The 20,197-nt window shown below is 43.1% G+C and overlaps 1 protein-coding gene across 1 annotated transcript in view; it reads left to right on the top strand.

The window, feature by feature from the left end:
* LOC129698963 (cytochrome P450 20A1) overlaps window positions 1-20,197 on the top strand; it is a 34,065-nt gene that overhangs the window by 3,297 nt on the left and 10,571 nt on the right. The window contains exons 2-6 of the mRNA XM_055638494.1: window positions 7,115-7,164; window positions 12,397-12,563; window positions 14,536-14,681; window positions 17,161-17,328; window positions 19,183-19,261. Coding sequence (XP_055494469.1) covers window positions 7,115-7,164; window positions 12,397-12,563; window positions 14,536-14,681; window positions 17,161-17,328; window positions 19,183-19,261 — 610 coding nt within the window. The remainder of the gene's footprint in view (window positions 1-7,114; window positions 7,165-12,396; window positions 12,564-14,535; window positions 14,682-17,160; window positions 17,329-19,182; window positions 19,262-20,197) is intronic.

Below are 20,197 nucleotides of genomic sequence, written 5' to 3'. Positions count from 1 at the left end.
CAAGGCTTTGTTGTGCCCCTTCTTTCTTCTAGCTTTTGGTGCCCCCCTCCCCTTCCCCAATACAATCAGCCTAAAGAAGGGTCCCAATCCGAAATGTCACCTATCCATGTTCTCCTGAAATGTTGCCTGACCCGCTGAGCTACTCCAGCATCTTCTTTTGTAAACCAGCATCTGCAATTCCATGTTTATACACCCTAAACATACATGATCAGCAAGGCTTGTAATCAGTCTAGATCTCTGCAGCTTGCTGTCAGAAAGTACATGAGCATGGGTTGTGCACAAGGCTTTCAGTATGTTTATGAATCTGCATGATTTTACGGGTGTGTGTATGAATGAATGTGTGAGAGAGGGAGAGAGAGAGAGAGAGACTGGGTACACGTGCAGTTGTGAAGCGCAAATGTGCATGATTGCAAGGATAAGGGTCTCCACATAGCTGATGTCTATGTGCTTCTGGACATATGGCTGAATTTACCATGTACGAGTTGGATGCCATTTTGTTACTTACACACAAATTAAATTGCCAGCTGAGCTGTGTGGTGTGATGGTACTTGATATCCTTGAAGCAATCGCCCATATCTGAATTGCAGTGACTGCATCTAAAATGTGTAATAACAGTCTCGTGTGTTTGTGCAGCTGCTTTATCAGCTGTCAGTGATTTATGAGCCACCATGTATGTCTCTTTCAACTAGGCAATCCATGACTAGTGTCTTTGATGCAAAAAAATGGAAATGTCATGTCTATATTGAATTGGTTCATTGATTTTGCATTAAATGTTTTATATTCATACTGGATGTGATAAATGGGAAAACCCAAGTGCCAGAACTGCCCAGAATTTGAAAAGTAGTAGTACACTCGCTTAAAGCCCTGTCCCATGGTACGAGGTCATTCCAAGAGCTCTCCCGAGTTTGCCCTGATTCGAACTTGGAGATTTACGGTAATGGCCACTCGTTGGTACTCGGGGCTCTCGTGGACAATTTTCAAAATGTTGAAAAATGTTCACGAGTCTTCCGGTGCTTACCTGCCGTTAGCGAGTCTTCCCGAGTACATGCCGTTAGCGTTACGAGCCGCTAAGAGACGTCCCCGAGCTCTGACGTACCTGCTACGTTCATTCTCCGTGCTTACCACGAGTTTGTTTTTTTTTAAACTCAGGAGAGCTCTTGGAATGAACTCGTACTGTGGGACAGGGCTATTAGTTTACCAGTTTACAATTGACAAATTTGTGTTCTTATATCAATGTACTTTTAAAAACTCAATGACCTCCTGAGGTTTTGCCAATTACCTTGAATTTAATTATTGTTAAAACACAGAGTACTTGTGCTATACCAGGATAAACACTCAACCAAAAAAAGGAAGCCCAATGCCAAAGTAGCCAATGCCAATGCTAAACTGCTAACACTTATGCTATCAGATAATAACTAACTCCACATTCAGTAATAAGCCATCTACATGTTAACAGACACAAAAGCTAAATGTTTAACCAAGAAACACAATCCCACTGCCACATGAACTTCTCCACTCCCCTTTCTCACTCTAACCTCTTCCCCCCCGAACGAACAGCCCTCCACTCACTGCAACAATCCAGACTGGGTGATCAAACCTGCCGACAAGGGAGGTGCCGGGGTAGTCTGGCACGCTGATACGACTAGTCTGAGGCCACGCGCCAACTCTCAGACACCTCCTCCTACTTATCCTTGGACCATGACCCCACAGACGAGCACCAGGCCATTATCGCTAACATGATGCTGGCTTCATCACTTCCGGCTCCCTGCCCTCCCAAGCCTCCAACCTCATCGTTCCCCAGCCCCACACGGCCCGATTTTACCTTGTCCCCAAAATCCACAAACCTGACTGTCGTGGCAGACCCATTGTTTCTGCCTGTTCGTGTCCCACCAAACTTATTTCCACATACCTCGACTCCATCATAACCCCCCGGTTAAATCCCTCTCTACCTATGTTCATGACACCACACACGCTCTACGTCTCCTCCATGACTTCCGTTTTCCAGGCCCCTATTCCCTCATCTTCACCATAGATGTCCAGTCACTCTACACCTCCATCTCCCATCAGGAGGGTCTTAAAGCCCTCCATTTCTTCCAGGACCGCAGAACCAACCAATCCCCGTCAACTGATACTCTCCTCCGCCTAGCGGAGCTGGTCCTTACCCTTAACAACTTTTCGTTTGACTCCTCCCATTTTCTCCAAATCCAAGGCGTAGCTATGGGCACGCGCATGGGCCCAAGCTATGCCTTCCTCTTTGTATGGTACGTCGAACAATCCTTGTTCGAGGCGTACCGTGGACCTATCCCCAAACTCTACCTCCGCTACATCGACGACTGCATTGGTGTCCTGCACCCATACAGGACTCACTGACTTCATCCATTTCCCCACTAACTTCCATCTGGCACTCAAATACACCCGACATCTCCCTACCGTTTCTAGGCCTCACTATCTCCATCGCAGGTGACGGACTACTGACTGACATCTACTATAAACCCACCGATTCCCATGGCTATCTGGACTACACTTCTTCCCACCCTGCTTCCTGTAAGGACTCCATCCCCTACTCCCAATTCCTCCGTCTACGCCGCATCTCCACCCAGGGATGAAGTGGAGATGTCCTCATTCTTTAGGGAACCGGGGTTCCCCTCTTCTACTATAGATGAGGCTCTCACCAGGGTCTCTTCTATACCCCGTAACTCTGCTCTCACTCCCCATCCCCCCCCCACTCGTAACAAGGGCAGAGTCCCCCTTGTCCTCGCCTTCCACCCTACCAGCCATCAGATGCAACAGATAATCCTCTGACATTTTTGCCACCTCCAATGGGATCCCAACACTGGCCACATCTTCCCATGTCCTCCCCTTTGGCTCTTACCAGAGACTGCCCCCTCCGTAACTCCCTAGTCAATTCATCCCTACCCACTCCTGGCACTTTCCCTTGCAACCGCAGGAAATGCTACACTTGTCGCTTTACCTTCCCCCTTGAGTCAAGGATCAAGGACCCAAGCAGTCTTTCCAGGTGCGGCAGAGGTTCACCTGCACCCCCTCCAACCTCATCTATTGCATCCGCTGCTCTAGGTGTCAACTGCTCTACATCGGTGAGGCCAAGTGTAGGCTTGGCGATCGCTTCGCCCAACACCTCCGCGCGGTTCGTAATAACCAACCTGATCTCCCGGTGGCTCAGTACTTCAACTCCCATTCCGAATCCGACCTTTCTGTCCTGGGTCTCCTCCATGGCCTGAGTGAGGCCCACTGTAAATTGGAGGAGCAGCACCTCATATTTCGCTTGGGTAGTTTACACCCCAGCGGTATGAACATTGACTTCTCCAATTTCAGGTAGTCCCTGCTTTCTCCTTCTTTCCCCTCCCTTCCCAGCTCTCCCACAGCCCACTGTCTCTGCCTCTTCCTTTCTTCTTCCCGCCCCCTCCACCCCCACATCTGTCTGAAGAAGGGTCTCGACCCGAATCGTCGCCTATTTCCTTTGCTCCATAGATGCTGCCTCACCTGCTGAGTTTCTCCAGCATTTTTGTCTACATGAGAATCTAAGATGCCTTTACACATTTAAACTATAGGACAACAAAAACTAGGTATGCGGATGCCAGTATATCAAGTGTGCACTTTCCTTCACTGGTGTTTTGTTGAGTTAGGCCCGCGATTCGTTGGGAAAGCTCAACATTCAGTTCTGGTGTCCCAGAACCATCCCCCTCAATACCTGCTCTCACCACCTATGCTACCAATATGCACTTGTAAGCAGATAACTATGTAAGTATCTGCTCTGCAAACCAAACTACAGAACATAGATTTAACACTCAAATAAATGCTAAGCACTCATGTCCTGTCTTGCACTTCCATTGAACAATCGTAGCGCCACTAATATCAACCTCACATATCAAACCGGAAAGAACACAACACACATACCACGCTTCATACATGTCCTTTCTCCCTCCCAACTGACACTGTTTCTTCTCCACCAAATCCAACTGCTGCCCTGCTCTGCTGTCTCTGACATCTCCTTTATGGCCTGACGCAAACTCTGCCTGTGAATTCCTAGTTCTCCAAATAGCAATGTATTCGATCGCGCTATGAAACCTCTACAACCCACCTCTACCAGATGTACAGTTGCTTTCCATCCTCGTTGCTCAACTTCTGTTGCCAAATCGACATATCTAAGCTTTTTCCTTTCATCCACTGAGTTCTCCCAAGACACCGCTGGTTCTGTAAAATACACTATCCGCTCACTAACTGACCATAACACCATATCTGGCCTCAAACTAGTACTAATTATTTCCTGTGGAGCAACAAGCTTTCCTCCTAAGTCCACCTGCACGTCCCAATCATTGTCTCTCCTTAGCTGGCCTAACTAATGCTTGTCTGAAATGTTTCCTCCTCTCTCTCCCTCATGGACAAAATCTTCTTCTTCTTCTTGCGTATGGCGTGCACAGCCTAAAGTTGTGGGGCAACTTGTTCTATTTGATTTTATTTGATTGTGCACACTAGGTTAATTGCATTTGTCGAAACAGGGCGGACCATGTTGCAATCTCCTTCCCCATGGACAAAATGAATAGCTACAATCTCAGTCCTAATGCATACTGAATTCACCTGTGCTCCCCTCTCAATTGCTGCAGCCATACACTTCAAAAACTGGTTATGCCGCCAAGTATCCCGACCTTGAGAAAGGCTAGTCTTGCGTCCTGACAAAATATGCCTGAACGTTGCCATCTCTGAACACAGCGGACACACCTACCCACTGTTTGAGGTTCTGTGGTGATGGTGGCACATCATTAATAGCCCCTATAAGGAAACTTACCTGACCCGCCTCCATGCACCACAGGTCCCTCCAGCGAAACCTCCTCTTCACTACACTGTATTCTCTTATTACCAACCTCATCTATCATTGCGAGCAGATTCTCATTAAAGTTCATTGACATTGTATGAATTCCAGCAACTCGCCTGCCCGCAACGTTCTCATAAACATCAGTTGGTGACCAGATAGTCTGATTTATCTGATGGATAAACAACAGCCTGGGCAACAGTGATGTTGGGAAAGATTTTTCCTGCAAAAACAGTACAAATTATTGCTGTTATGTTTTGTTTACCAAAGTGTTAGATGAGCAGCAAATGATGGCTCATGTGGTTAGGTCATGGAATACATGTGATCTCATGGAAGGACAGAAAATATTGGGAGCGACGTTGCACACTCCTGTTTATGTTTGTTGTTTCTGGCAGATGATGGTATGTTACCATAACTGTAATATAATTTTGTTGGATGCAGATCATCATTGATTTATTTATCACTGAGTTTGTAGAACATAGAATAACACAGCACAGTAACGGGCCCTTCAGCCAAACTTGATGATTAGTTAAACTGATCACATCTGCCTCTTAATGATCCATATCCCTCTATTTCCTGAACTTATATGTGCCTATTTAAAAACCTCTTAAACATCATTATCGTATCTGCCTCTACCACCACATCTGGCAATACATTCCAGGCCCTCACCACTCTGTGTAGGAAAAAAATGAATCCCGCGCATCTCCATTAAACTTTTCTCCTCTCACTTAATAGCTGTGCCTCTAGGGTTTTGACATTTCCACCGTGGGAAAAAGATTCTGACTGTCACTAAGTGGAAGAGGATGGGAGAGGGGTGATAAAATGAAATTGAGGGAATTGGGAGGGTAGGTGAGTACAAAGGAGAGGAAAGGAGCAGGGTGAGGGGAGGGGCATAGTGAAAGAAATGGGTGTGCACCTGGATGAGGGGGATATAGGAAGGAGAGGGGGTGGGGGGGTTAGTTAAAATAGTGGTCATATCACGGTACTCCAAGCTACCCAAGCAGAATACAAGGTGCTTTTCCTCCAGTTTGTATGTGACATTCTGGCAATGATGGATGTCCAGGACAGAAATGGTAGGTAAGGAAAAGGGAGTTACCAAAGGGGAGATCCAGCAGGTCTTGGTGGACAGAGTTGAAGTGTTGGGCAAACCGGTAGCCTAGTCTTCACTAGTAGGCTGAACGGTTTCCTTCAATGTCATTAAGAATTATGAAACAAATCACATTGTTCTTTGTAAAACCTTGCAGTGCACCAAATGGCTGCCAGATTTCTGTTATTACCACTGGGATTACATTTCTAAAGTACTTAAAAAAAAAAAAACTTGCTTTAAATTTGCAAGTACAGCCAAAATACATTAGCCCAATTGTTTACTTTAACCTCTTGAAACAGGTCCATGTCTTAATTTGATATTTTATATGTAGATCAAACAGTATTGCTGATTTGATCTGTGTCTGGTTTTGCTGCTGATGACCTATTCCATAATCCATGTTAGGTTTCCCACACCACCGCCATCTCGTGCATGCGGGCAGCCATGCTGGGTGTTAGTTTTAACTTATGATTCGGAGCCTACAGTACTCCTCCTGATGGTCTCTGTATGTATACAAATTAAAGTACGTTATGATATATAATGACTCTGTATCATAAGTACTTTGCACATTATACACTTTTTTTCATTCATGAATTCAGCATGTTACCGATGGTACGAGGGTGACAAAAATGACTTATTGTACATCCCACCTGTTGGCTGGAAAATGGAACGCAGCATGATTCCTCTACATGAACTCCGGTTGGATCATGTATGGACAAGTTGTTGCTGGGAATCGGATGACCTGGCAAAAAGTGACAATATTAGTATAGTCTAGTATATAGTCAATTTTCGTTCGTTACATACACCTGAAGGTGCGGTGAAATGAATTTGCCAGCAGCGGTACAATTAAAAGAACACACAATACAAAATAAGAGTTAACACAAATGTCCACCACAGCATTCTTCACTGCGGTGGAAGGCACAAAGTTCAGTCAGTCCTCCTCCTTGTTCACCCGTGGTCGGGGCCATAAACCCTCCACAGTCGCCGCTACGGACGACCAGATATACAGGCCCTCTCGTCGGGACGGTTGAACATGCTCAGTACTTTGTACTTCATTACTTTGGAAGGAATGATGTAGGAATACATTCCCTAACTTTCCATTCTATCATTTGACTGGTAGTGAGAGAGTTAGGAAAGTTTGTTTTGCATAATTTATCTTCAGTTGATTTAATCTCAATATTTATCCTGTGTTTTATCAATAGGCATCCAGGCAAGCATCTGGCATTCCAGGGATGACACCTACAGAGGAGAAGTAAGTCACTGCAGGCTGGAAATTTTGTTAAAAATAAAAATGTTTCTCTTCGCTGGATGAGAAGATATTCTTTCAAACCAATTAAGTAGTTTTGTACTGTCATTGCTTGTAATGAAATACATTTGGCACCTATTTTGAGCAGTGCAAGAGCTCAAGAAAACAATGAGAATTGTTTCATATCTCTTTATGACATGGCAGACAATTCAGCCCATCATGTCCATGCTTGCTCTCGAGGCAATCCCATTAATTTGCCTGCAACATGTGCAACACATGCCCATCAGACGCTCTCCTCTTCGCCCATAAACACCAAAGACAATTTACAGGAAACAATTAACCTACTACAGGTAGTAGATGCACATTATGTCTTCCATGCACAGTCACTTCACTAATATCTGGGATTTTGCATCTCAGCTGTCCTACAGTTCAGTCAAGCAATAACTTATTATTCCATCGGGCATCTCCATCACTGCCTTGTGAATGTGGCCCTGACTGTCCTCAACTTTGAATTCAGAGCACAGAAAGTCTCTTGGTGAGATCTCAAACATGGAAATCACTCGCTGTCTGTTATGGTGTATGTATTAGTACTTATCCATAATGCGAAGCAGCATTGTGAGTGATAAGCACACACTGTCTACCACAGATGGGGCAGTTCAATGTCTGTCACCACAAGTAGCTGAATAATGGAACTGCCTGAAAGGCACAGCTGCCAGAGAGGCTGGTTAATAGCGGGAGAACCAGCCTTGCAGTGGCCATCTTTGTGGATGTAAAATGTTCTAACACATCGCACGGCACATTGGTGCAGTTAGTTGAGCTGCTGCTTCTCAGTGCCTGAGACTCGGGTACAGTCCTGACCTCCAATGCTGTCAGTGTGGAGTTTGCATAATCTCCCTAAAATGGAGTGTTTCTTCCGGGTGTTTCAGTTCTTCCCACGACCCAAAGACATATAGATTTGTAGGTTAATTGGCCCCTAAACAATGTCCCTAGCGTGTAGGTGATTGGTAGAATCTGGGGGGAGTTGGAAGGAATGCAGGGAGAATTAAAATTGGGTTGCATTAGTATAAAAGGGAGGCTGATAGTCCGTGCAGACTCATTGGGCTAAAGGGTTTGTTTCCATAATCTGTCCATGACTCCATCTCTATAATTAAAATTAATATTAATAACTAAGTGCATGGTAAGGCATATTTCTTACTCTATTATTGCCATCATGGAGAAGACCAATCCATGTTCAATAATAAGGATGAGAGAATGTGTCAGGAGCAGAACCCAAAGTGAAGCCACAACACAAGACCACATGTATGCTACTTACTGAAAGCAGCATGCTGTGGGCATGGAGATACAAAAGACTGCTGGAATCTGTAGCAAAAATAAAACTATTGGAGGAACTAGCAGTTGGATTCAGACTGCTTGGACAGATTTTAATTGAGAGGCCTTCAGCGCAATGTATTCCACAGATTCACCACCTCACTTCATCAGAACACTTCCCTTTATTATCGTTTATATATTTAGTTTGCTTGTGCATTTTTCAATGATCTTCAACAAATCTCTGGTCCTAATTGATTACACTTTTCATGTGACTATAGATTAAAACGTTCCTTATTGACAAAGTTGCACTCAGCTGCCCCTGAGTTGAGGATGTAAGTTGGGGCTCATGACAAATGTTAAAATTACTCAGGAAAGACTCTTCAAATGCTAAAATTGGAGATACTGATCAACTTCTCCCATCAAAGCTAGATAGAAAATACAATGAGTGGAGGACAAGCACATACGAAATATACATTTCAAACTGATCTTGGTTACTAAAAGCATTGCAGGTATTGGTTTAGTGTGACATTGCTGTTTGTAGTCTGTTGTCCTTGCATCCACTTTTTTTAAACAAACAAAATGCAAAGTGAAAAGGGTTAACATAATTAAACAAACAGGTTCACTTCTTAATAAACAGGCAACTCACAATACGGTTTGGTAGACCAATTCCAAACATTACTAATGGAGGTGGCAAGGATAACCCCAGCCAAGTGTCCAACACGGACACTTGCTGTAGCAATGTTACAAAATTTTGAGATTTAAAAAATCAAGTCTGCAATTTATCCCATCAGATAAAGCATAACAATATGTTTAATTTGACACCTAATTCACTTTCATATCTCAAGTTATAAAAATGTTATGGCCATTTTCATACTCGGAAATTAGCATCTTGTTCCCTATTGATTTTCTATGGACATAACAAAAAAGCTGTGATCGTGGACAGTCAAAAGCCCATAACCTTCTTAAAAATTAAGAGAACTGAATGAAATTTTCAGTTATCATAGATTGAAGCATTCTGAAACAAATATAAAATAATCTTACTTGGATGACCTGAAATTAAAGCATATAATTAGTTAGTTACCCAATTGTAGCTAATTTCAAACTTCAATTACTAGATTTAAACATCTATCCATTTCTTAATAAATGATTAACATTTTTAAATAGCCTAAGTGTCCAAATAATATTCACAAATAATTCACAATAAAACATGATTTTTAAATCTCATTTACATCAATTCATAGGCCAAATGGAAGGAATTTAGTGTTCATTTGCTGTAAATTAAAGTCAATTTAAATCGGCTTTCTAGTGGGTTCCTGTGAACGCGCTGGTTTAGAACGTTCACATAGAAACATAGAAACATAGAAAGTAGGTGCGAGAGCAGACCACCAGGTCCATCGAGCCCGCACCGCCATTCGCTCATGGCTGAACACTAAACAGACACACTTACCCACAAACAGTAGACACAAGACACAGAACACAAGACACTACCCTCCCCTTTATACCGCTATCACCCCTCTCCACCCCAAGAACCTCGTGATCTCCTGGGGGAGGCAAAAAACCGGATAAAAACCCAGGTCCAATTCGGGAAAAAAAACCGGGAAATTCCTCTCCGACCCCAATCTAGGCGATCGACACTTGTCCAGGAGATCACTCAGGTCTTACTATACTAACCATACCTAGGTCCATATCCCTGCCCTCTCCCCGTAGCCCCTTATCCCCTTGGCAGCTAAAAAAACATCTATTTTAGTCTTAAATATATTTAAAGTTTCTGCTTCCACTGCTCCCTGGGGCAGTGAATTCCATAAATTAACCACCCTCTGGGTGAAGAAGTTCTTCCTCATCTCAGTTTTAAAAGAGCCCCCCCTTATTCTGCAACTATGTCCCCTAGTTCTAGTTTCCCCGATCATTGGGAACATCCTCGGTGCATCCACCCGATCAAGGCCCCTCACGATCTTATATGTTTCAATGAGATCGCCTCTCATTCTTCTAAACTCCAAAGAGTAGAGTTCCAGCCTACTTAACCTTTCCTCATATGTCAATCCCCTCATTGCAGGAATTAATCTTATAAACCTTCGCTGCACTGCCTCCAGGGCTAGTACATCCTTTCTTAAGTATGGACCCCAGAACTGTACACAGTATTCCAAATGTGGTCTCACTAATACTGTGTACAGCTGCAGCAAGACCTCCGTGTTTTTATACTCAATCCCCCTAGCAATAAAGGCCAAAACTCCATTGGCCTTCCTGATTGCTTGCTGCACCTGCATACTAACTTTCAGTGATTCATGTACTAATACCCCTAGATCCCTTTGCGTTGCATTACAACGCAGCTCCTCTTCATTTAGAAAATAACTTTTGACTTCACATTTATTAGTATTAAATTTCATCTGCCAAGTTGTTGCCCACTCACCTAGCTTATCTATATCCTTTTGCAGACTCTTCCTATCCTCCTCATCCCCTACTTTTGCTCCCATTTTTGTATCGTCCGCAAATTTTGATATATTACACTTGGTTCCCTCCTCCAAATCATTTATATAAATTGTGAACAACTGGGGTCCCAGCACCGACCCTTGCGGAACCCCGCTAGTTACCGGTTGCCATCCCGAGTATGAACCATTTATCCCCACTCTCTGCTTCAAATTCACATTGCGCTGGATTTGTGCCCTCAAGTGCCCAGAAAAATACTGCGGGATATAAAGAGCCCAAAATGAACTACTCGCTATAGAAAACTTTATATACAGGGTTATACACAAGCCCCATTTAAAGTAAAAATAAGGTACATACCTTTAATTGTTTGCTTTATAAAACCCTGGGGCTGCGAGAGGTTGCGGAGTGAGAGAGTGATTTTTAAAAACTACTATAAATATTATACAAGGCCATAAAAACTAATAAACCTTTTGCGACGGGGTCTTTCAGCGATTTTCCGTTAATGATTTACTAGGCTGAACATTTTCGATTGGAACAGCCTAGTAAAAATCACGTTTTAAACCCGCCCCCTCTAAACAGCGCCAAAATCGCGCACACGGGGTAGGGCAGATGCTCAGCCACGATTCAAGTAGGTTTTGCAACATACCTACTTGCTGTCTTCTCTCCACTTCCCTGAACACAGAATTACATGGTATTTTATACTGTTCTTTTGTCACCTAAGCACATTCAAAAGACATTAGTCATGGTCAGAGGTACAGTAAATACACATTACTACAGGATGCGTCTAAGTTTGTCTCTTGTCAATCATCAGTCGCATCAAAGGCATCCTATCATTTGGTACAAGGCAGTTGCATCAAAGGCATCGGACATTGTCAATACCCCTCACTGGGATTAATCTGGGCTTCCACTCTCATCAATTGGTAGACGCATTTCAAAGACATCAGTCATTGTCTCAATACACCGCAACCTGGGGCAAGCCTGGGCTTGTTCAATACAGAGTCCCTTTGAGCACATTAGTCATTGGCTGAATACACAGCAACCTGGGGGAAGTCTGGGCTTGTCTTTCTGTATCGATCTACTGGAGAAAAGCCTGCTTTGAGACAAAATATAAGTTGTAATAGTCCAGGATTCCATTATATATATTTAAAAGCATTTGACCTTCAAAAGCTCCAAATGCATCTGATTATTTCAGAATTTTCCAAACTGCTTCACAACGATTTGTAATTTTGAAGATATTGTTGTGATGTTGGGTCTATGGCAGCCAGTTTAAACATAATAGACTCACCAGAACAGAAATCGTCTTCTGAAAACTTGCACATAAAATAAATATTGTGACTGGTGATAATTCCTCTTCCATTCAAAACATTGCTGTGAGGTAATTTGGGTTGACTTTATCTGAACATTTCCCGCTGCCCTATTCCAAAGCTCGGCTCTCTGTTTCCTTGCCTTGCAGCTCCCATTTATTCCTAATTTATCTGAACACAACTATTTATTCTGACTCCTCAGGGATGGAAATCTTCCAGATATTGTAAGCACTGGCAGTCTTCATCAATTCCTAGTTAATCTTCATGAAAAGTATGGATCCATTGCATCCTTCTGGTTTGGGCGTCGGCTGGTGATCAGTTTGGGTTCCTTGGACTTCTTGGAAGAACACATCAATCCAAACCGAACCTGTAAGTACTGTTCATGTTACTGTTCATCTGTTTGGATAGATACTGAGGCCAATTCCGATGGCCCACCTATGACACAAAGTTGGCTGTTAAAACAGTGCAGGTTAAAACTCGAGTCATCTTGGGAACATAGAGCATGGAAATAGGCCCTTCGGTCCAACTCGTTCATGCCATTCAAGCTTTCCCATCTAAGGTAATCCCATTTGCCCGCATCTCCTCCTATCTCTCTAAACCTGTCCACGTCTTTTAACTTGTTATTGCAAATGCCTAAACTACTTCCTCTGGCAGTTCATTCCATATACCAACTATCCACTGTAAAAAAAATGCCCCTCGGGTTTATTTTAAATCTTCCGCCTCTCACCCTCTAGTTCTTGATTCTGCAACCCTGAGAAAAAGACAGTCCCCTGCACCCCAAGGAATGAAGTCCTAGCCTGCCCAAACTCATTCTTAGGACCTTGAGTCTTTTCTACGCTCTTTTCAGCTCAAAGGCATCTTTCCGATAGCATGGTGCCCAAAACTGAACACAATACTCCAAATGCAGCTCTACTAACGTCTAGTACAACTGTAATACAACATCACAACTTGTCTACTGGGTTCCCTGAATGAAGAAGGCCAGAATGTCTAAAGTCTATCTTCCTATTTTTACCCTCACTGGCATGTAATGTTGATTCCGGTTATTTTACCCCCTCCCAGTCTGGGCCAGTAAAACACTGATTTGAATACTGTAGTCCAAACCCTTTATTCAATGCGGGGCCAATTTCCGATCCACTCACTCGAGCCCTCAGCAGCCTCGCGCAGACAGAACAGAAAGAGAAGACACGCGCCAACGAATCGATCTCCTATTTATACAGATATACATTGGTGGAAACCAATGGCGGGAAAATACAGTGGGAGGCAACCCTTTTGCCCAGTCACAGATACATAACAGTTGTCAGCACAGAGAAACAAAACAGAAACCTCTTCAGGGGTCCAGACTTGGTGGCGACAAATGACTCGCATCATTTCCAGGAATTGGGTCTCCACCCTGTGATGTCACCACCAGTGAAGCCAAGTCTCAACAGTTACTTTCCATTCCCAAAGCACCCCCATCCCTGCATATTCACATTAACATCAGGAGGAATACGAAGATGAATTTTTAACCTTTTTGCCTTACATATTCATTCCATAGGACCTCATCCCTTTTCCTTCCTATTCCATTTGTGTCAATGTGTCCCCCTAACTAATGTGTCTTTTATTGCTGTAGCCCTGTCTGACTTCACCCTACCCTGCTGTGTCTCAGACCCAGGCCTGGGGCCACAGACCTAGCTGCTGCTGCTACTCTCCTCTGAATAGTCATCTCCCCAATAGTATCCAACTGAGTATGTGAGGGGAATGGCCACGGGGGATTCTTGAACTCCCTGCCTGCTCCCTTTACCCTCCCTGATGTTCACCCATTTACTTCCTGCCTACACCGTAGGTGTGACCTGGACAATCCTTAGACCATCTAGCTGCAGCTCCAGTTCCCACACTTGGTCAGTCAGAGACTGCAGCTGCATGCACCTCTTGTCAGTGTTGTCCTGGAAGACAATGGACGTTCCCCTGACTTCTTACATATTGCAGGAAGAGCATAACTGTGCCCTAACTGCCACATCTACTGAACTAAGACCAAGGAAGAATGACAAAAACATCAGATTATACCTTATCCTGCCATTGCCTTCTGCTCAGCCTCTTTCGCTGAAACATCATGAGCCAAAGCCTCAGCAAAAACCCTCCAACAACACTTCCCCTTGACAAATAGCCACTCCCAACACGGCTGCTCTGCTGGTGTCTGTCTTACCTTTGTGCACCACTGGACACTAACGGCTGATTTTTATATCTCCCGCTCCTTCGTTTAACTGTTCACTCACTTGTGATTCAATATGACACCAATCTTCAAGCAGTAGGGAAAGTAGAATTGTCCACGTCATTGTTTAATTGTCTTTCTGCTTTTATTTAGCTGATCCATTAGAGACAATGCTGAAATCATTGCTGGGATACCAGGCTGGATTTGGAGGCAATGCTGCTGAGACTCATGCAAGGAAGAAAGTTTACGAGGCTGCCGTGAATAAAGCAATCCAGAACAACTTCACTCGTATTGTGAAGGTAACTGGATTCAAGACTATTCAAACCATCCCCTTGTGAATCTAGCTTTACCTCTTCAATACAACTTAAATTTGCTTTGTTGAAATATTTAATTTTGTAGTTGAATAAATATATTTTTTAAGATGCGTTGTTAAGTGGTAAAGTTTTTAAGTATTACCAGTCAGGTCCTTTGGCTGTTCTATACAGTTTTCTCACTTCACAAAGCTGTTGGCATACCAGGTATTCATAAAAGTTTTTGCTATTTCCTTTCTCAATATAAACAACATTTCTAATTCTATTTCTCCTTTTCTTAACAATTTTTACCTTGTTCTTCCATGATGACTCTTTTCCATGGTTTAGCTCATTTTACATTTTTGTTACACCCTTTTTTTCAGATAATGACATATTTATTATTTAATATGCCTCTTATATCAATGATCACAACTGCTGCCCCCTTGTTCTGTCTGCTGAGAGAGTTTGAATCTTACAATGGCAAGTCTGTGTGCGTGCGCACTAAAGTATGTATGTGCATGCGTGTCTGCGTGTGCAAGGTAAGATTCTTACCAGCAAGAGTGTGGAGGAATTGATGTTAAACTGGTGTCTGAGAGGTATTCGGCAAGTGAATGCGAGTGAGCAGAGAAGCATGTAATTGGGTGTGGCAGCAAATTTTACTGTGCTGGTCGCATCACTTTGGGAAGTCCTAAACTCCATACCCAAGATTGAATGGAGAGCTGAGAAACCATAAGATTGTGTCAGAATCTGAACAAGCCATTAAACTCCTGTCAAATTGTATTTCATTCTCTCCAGGATGGCAAATGAATAGGGCCAGTGAGATTAATGATTGGGGAGTGTTAATACTGTGCAATTGACAGTCATGCACCCATTCATCACTATTGAATTATAGCAGGCGTCATCAGTAATTTGCTGAACAAGGAGTAAATTGAAGTTTGGCCTTTAAACCCCCCCCCCCACCACTCCGTTTTATTTTATTTCTCTCTCTTGCTCTCTCTTATATATCGCCCTCAAGTTGTTTTTGATTGAGTCAGCCGAGGTAGGGTAAAATTCTGATAATCGCCCTCCAACTATTCAGAAATCTCGATGGTTTGGCGCATGACTTACCAGGTTCTGTTTCCTGGGATCTTTCCATCTGCAGGGCCCTGGTTCCCATGTCCTCTCCTCCCTCACCAGGGTCAAATCCAAGTTTTTTTTAACTGAATAGTGAATGTGTTGAGGTATTAATAGAACTAATAACCATATCAGATTGTTGGTTTTACTCTAGCAGGCATGATATTCTTCCGATTTAAATTGGAATTTTGAATTTTTTTTTTTCCTATTTGTCAATTTTTTGTGCCCGATTATTTGATGGCCAATCAACCGCTGTCTCTAAGGTGGTTGCGTCCAATCACCGACCAGCTGCCCTTAAAATTCCCGTAAATCAAGAAATCGGTCTCCTCCCGTTCAATCAGCTGCTGTCTCCAAGGGCGTTGTGTCCAATCACATAATGCGCCGGTCACTCAGCGGCCAATCAGACGCAGTCTCCGAGGGGAGTTGCGGCCAATCACCGACCAGCTTGACTTACTGAAGCAGAAGATGACTGCAGCCAAAATCACCTTTTTTGTGCTGTTTGCTCACCGTGCTAGGCAAAGAGACATTTCAGGTAACCTTTTTTTGTAAAGATTTTTTTAGCTGTATGGTCATTTATTTCATTAAATATTTATCTTTTGGGGGTTATTTTACTGGTTATGTGTAAGAAAAATTCTAAGCTTCTGTTATGTAAACTATCAGCAGAAAGCTTGGGAATCATTTACAATTTAACCCCTGAACCCCCACTATGGACACCCGGCCAATACTTCCTACTTTTTTTTCTGGAGGTGAATATCATCCCTGCTCTACTGATAACCAGTTGCTAATATGACGGGTCCCGGTGGATCTTTGACATGACAATTAATTGTAATAGAATATCCCTCCCTGTACATCCTGATTGAAAAATCTCAAATGGCTGGCTGTGGAACAGCTAAGCTGCAAGGAACATTGACAATGTTTATTATTTATTTTCAGATAGTTAATGCCTGTTTTATGTTATCTATTTTGGTATCCAGGGTAAGATGGAATGGAGGGATGTAATTCGAAGGAGAGATTGTGTGGGTTGGGTTCATTCAAAAGTGACCATAGAGAACTTTATCAAGCAAGGGAGTTGAGAACAAGAGGGCACAGGTGAGAGAGGAGGAATTTAGAGGAAATCCGAGGGGTATGTTTTTCCACATTGGTGGTTATCTGGAATGAATTGTCAAAGGAGGTGGTAGAGGCAGTTACGATTACAATATGTAAAACATTTGGATAGGTACTTGGAAAGGAAAGGCACAGAGGGATAGTGCCTGTTGCAGGCAAATTAAATTAGCGTACATGGCACGACAGTAAGCATGGACAAGGTGGCGCCAGTTTCTGTGTTGTTTGAGTCTGTCAGCTGATTTAACTCCTCTTCATTTCTCAATTCCAACAGCTAGCTGAAGAGCTGGTTTCAAAGTGGCTAATGCATCCTGAATCTCAGCATGTCCCTCTATGCCAGCACTTGTTGGGCTTTGCCATGAAGTCTGTCACGCAGACAGCAATGGGTAACCGCTTCGAAAATGACCAAGAAGTAATCTGCTTCCAGAAGGGCCATGATTTGGTGAGTGTACCTGGGTGGAATGCAGAGCAACACTCAGTTGTGTTGGGAAAGTATAATATTTTCAACATTGCTTCTGATCATTGTCTCAAAAAAATAGAAACAAAATGGGATCATAGTGGCAGAAGAAACTCTTCCCTCATTGCTATTGATCTAAATAGGCAATGAATCTACTGCAGTTGGAATGAGCTACGTGTTTAATGAAGACAAATTTATCAGTCGCATTACTGCATTGGTTCAGGGAAATAGCAGGAATGCTTGTGCTTCCAAGAAGCTAAGACAAAAGATTGCAATTACTAGCACACTGTGGGAACGCTGCGTGATGCTTGCTGCGGACGTTATGTCGCGCACAACCACCAGCTTTTTAATTTATTTGCATTGTGGATTCTGCTGGCGAGGTTGCCTTTTATTTTCCCTTTGCACCTGCCACGGAACTGAGGAAACTGTTAAAAGTCAACCAGATTGTTGGAAACAAGGAACTGCAGGTGCTGGTTTACAAAAAAAGACACTAAGTTCTGGAGTAACTCAGAGGGTCGGGCAACATCTCTGGAGAAAATGAAGGGAAACATTTTGGGTTGGGGGCCCTTCTTCAGACCATGTCTTTGGAAAAGTTCCAGCCATAATGGTGGGTCTGGAGTTGTGTGTAAATCAGTCTGTGTAGGGATGGCAGGACATGAGTGAACCAGACGGGATTTTATAACCAACTGGTAGTCACTTGTTACCATTATTGTGACGACTTTTATTACTTCCTGGTTAGTTATTTCCCTGAATTTAAATTCCCTGCGATGGGTTTTGAAATCATCTCTCATGTTCGTGATTAATGCCTCTGGATGCTAATTCATCAAATTAATCATGTTACCACATCTATGAAATAAGTACCTTTACCTCTGATCCTGTTGAATATATGCAACTACCCCGTGTACTCTGGGAGTCATGCCAGCATTCCTGGAACTCTGGGAGGTGTGCCACTAATTCAGTTGTGCAGGTGTTATTCAAGGATGTTTGCTCCTATCTCTGCTATTCCAGATTGCCAGCCTTTAATCCTTATTTTCTGGGATGCGCTCCAACACTCAATGCTTTCAGGGATGCATGCAGCCTGCCCTGCTGTCTGGAACAGGTGCCAGAGGTTCTGGTATTTGTTGTGCATCCTACAAATTCCAGGAATTTCTGTCAGCACTCCTGGTGCTCCGAGAGGTTTGCTATGGATCCTAGCTTTCTGAAAGGCGTGTCAAAGTTCATTTCTTAAAAGCAGACAACAAACTGGTTTAAGGTAAACAAAGCCAATATTTAATCGATTTGTCAAATGTGAGAGGCGAGATCCACAAAGAGCACAAATGTTGCTCAGTGCTTCTCATGCTCCACTCGCAGAACCAAGGAAAGTTAGTGCAATTATACATTTTTCTTATCGGTAAAACACTCCTACCAAGTCTGAATATGGCATGACTGAAAGATTCTTTAGCCTTTCAGAATACATGAAAAGCTGGGTCCAAATCAAGCTCGTCCAATAACAAGTTATTCATTATATCAGCTATTTTTTCAATCTTGGCTTCTTTATGGCCTTGAAAGAAGCACATGTTATTATGCAGGCTTCCATCTTAATGCCTATATTAAAAAGACAACCTGTCCTTCATATTGTGTTCCATGTAATTTGCAAAGTCATTCAGACTTGGCACCGAGCCATTCTTTTGTTCTACTAGACCATGCTTTTGTATTGGAAGAAGAACGACTCCATTTTGTAAACTGTATTAGATTTGACTATTAGATCTTTCAGGCGTGCCATGAATCATGACATTCGGAGAGATGTACCATGGATTCTGGTGGTCGAGAGGCGTATCACTATCCCATGTTTGATTTCAGGTTTGGTCTGAGATTGGGAAAGGATTTTTGGATGGATCTCTTGATAAAAGCTCCCCCAGGAAGGAACATTATGAAGCAGGTAATTTTGATTTGTGGTTGTGAGTTTTGATGAAAGTCCCCGTACATCATGGCTGTAACCTAACCCACTCTGTAGATCTGTAGCTACAGAGACCACATCAGAAACAAGGAGATCTACCGGGAAACTGCAACAAAGCCTCTCAGCCAGGAAATGGAGGTCCGCAGGATGAAATTTGCAGGACATGTACTCACTCAGAATGTCAGCAGAACGTGCACCTAAGATAGCAATGACATGGCAACCTGAGGAAAAGAGGCTGACCAAAACTCACATGGAGGCGAACATTCCTGAAGGGTTTGGAAACCTGTGACGCAAACTTATCGCTGGTGGAAGATGTTGCACATAACCGAACAGAATGGCGAAAGCTTGCAGCCCAATGCACTCAACAGTGTGGGAGGAACAAAGTCGAAGTAAATCTAACCCAGAGATCCCAATTACAGCTTTGACTCTGAGCTTGTGATGAATTTGATGTTCTGATAAGGCCTCACCAGTTATCATTACATTTTCATCTGCATCTGGGATCAAGACAGGGGTAAACATTTGGGGATACCCATCCTGATTACTAACTACTGCTGTACATGAGCATTTCTGCCTGTGGGCGAAGAGTAAAGCTCATTCTCCCCATGCCATTGTATACGTACTCTCAAGACAAATGTAGCCAGGGGTTGCTACAGCACAAAGAGATTGCTACGTAGTAAGACAAAATAATATTCCCTGTGCATCCTTCCTCAATCATCTTCAGGACAGGAGAGAATTGGCACAACAATGATCCTTCACAACTCAGATATAAAAATTGATTGAATGGTTCCCTTGGTCTGACAAGGCAGTTTGAAATTCAATCACGTTGGAACAGTGAACAAAAATAGCAGATTTTTTTTTTTTTAATTAGCTGATCTAAGATTTGTCAATCTATCTAGTCGTGTCCACAGTATTTCTGGT

The sequence above is a fragment of the Leucoraja erinacea genome, chromosome 7, assembly GCF_028641065.1.
Source record: "Leucoraja erinacea ecotype New England chromosome 7, Leri_hhj_1, whole genome shotgun sequence".
Taxonomy (NCBI): domain Eukaryota; kingdom Metazoa; phylum Chordata; class Chondrichthyes; order Rajiformes; family Rajidae; genus Leucoraja; species Leucoraja erinaceus.
Note: the sequence above shows the minus strand (reverse complement) of the source record. Positions and strands in the feature narration are given on the sequence as shown.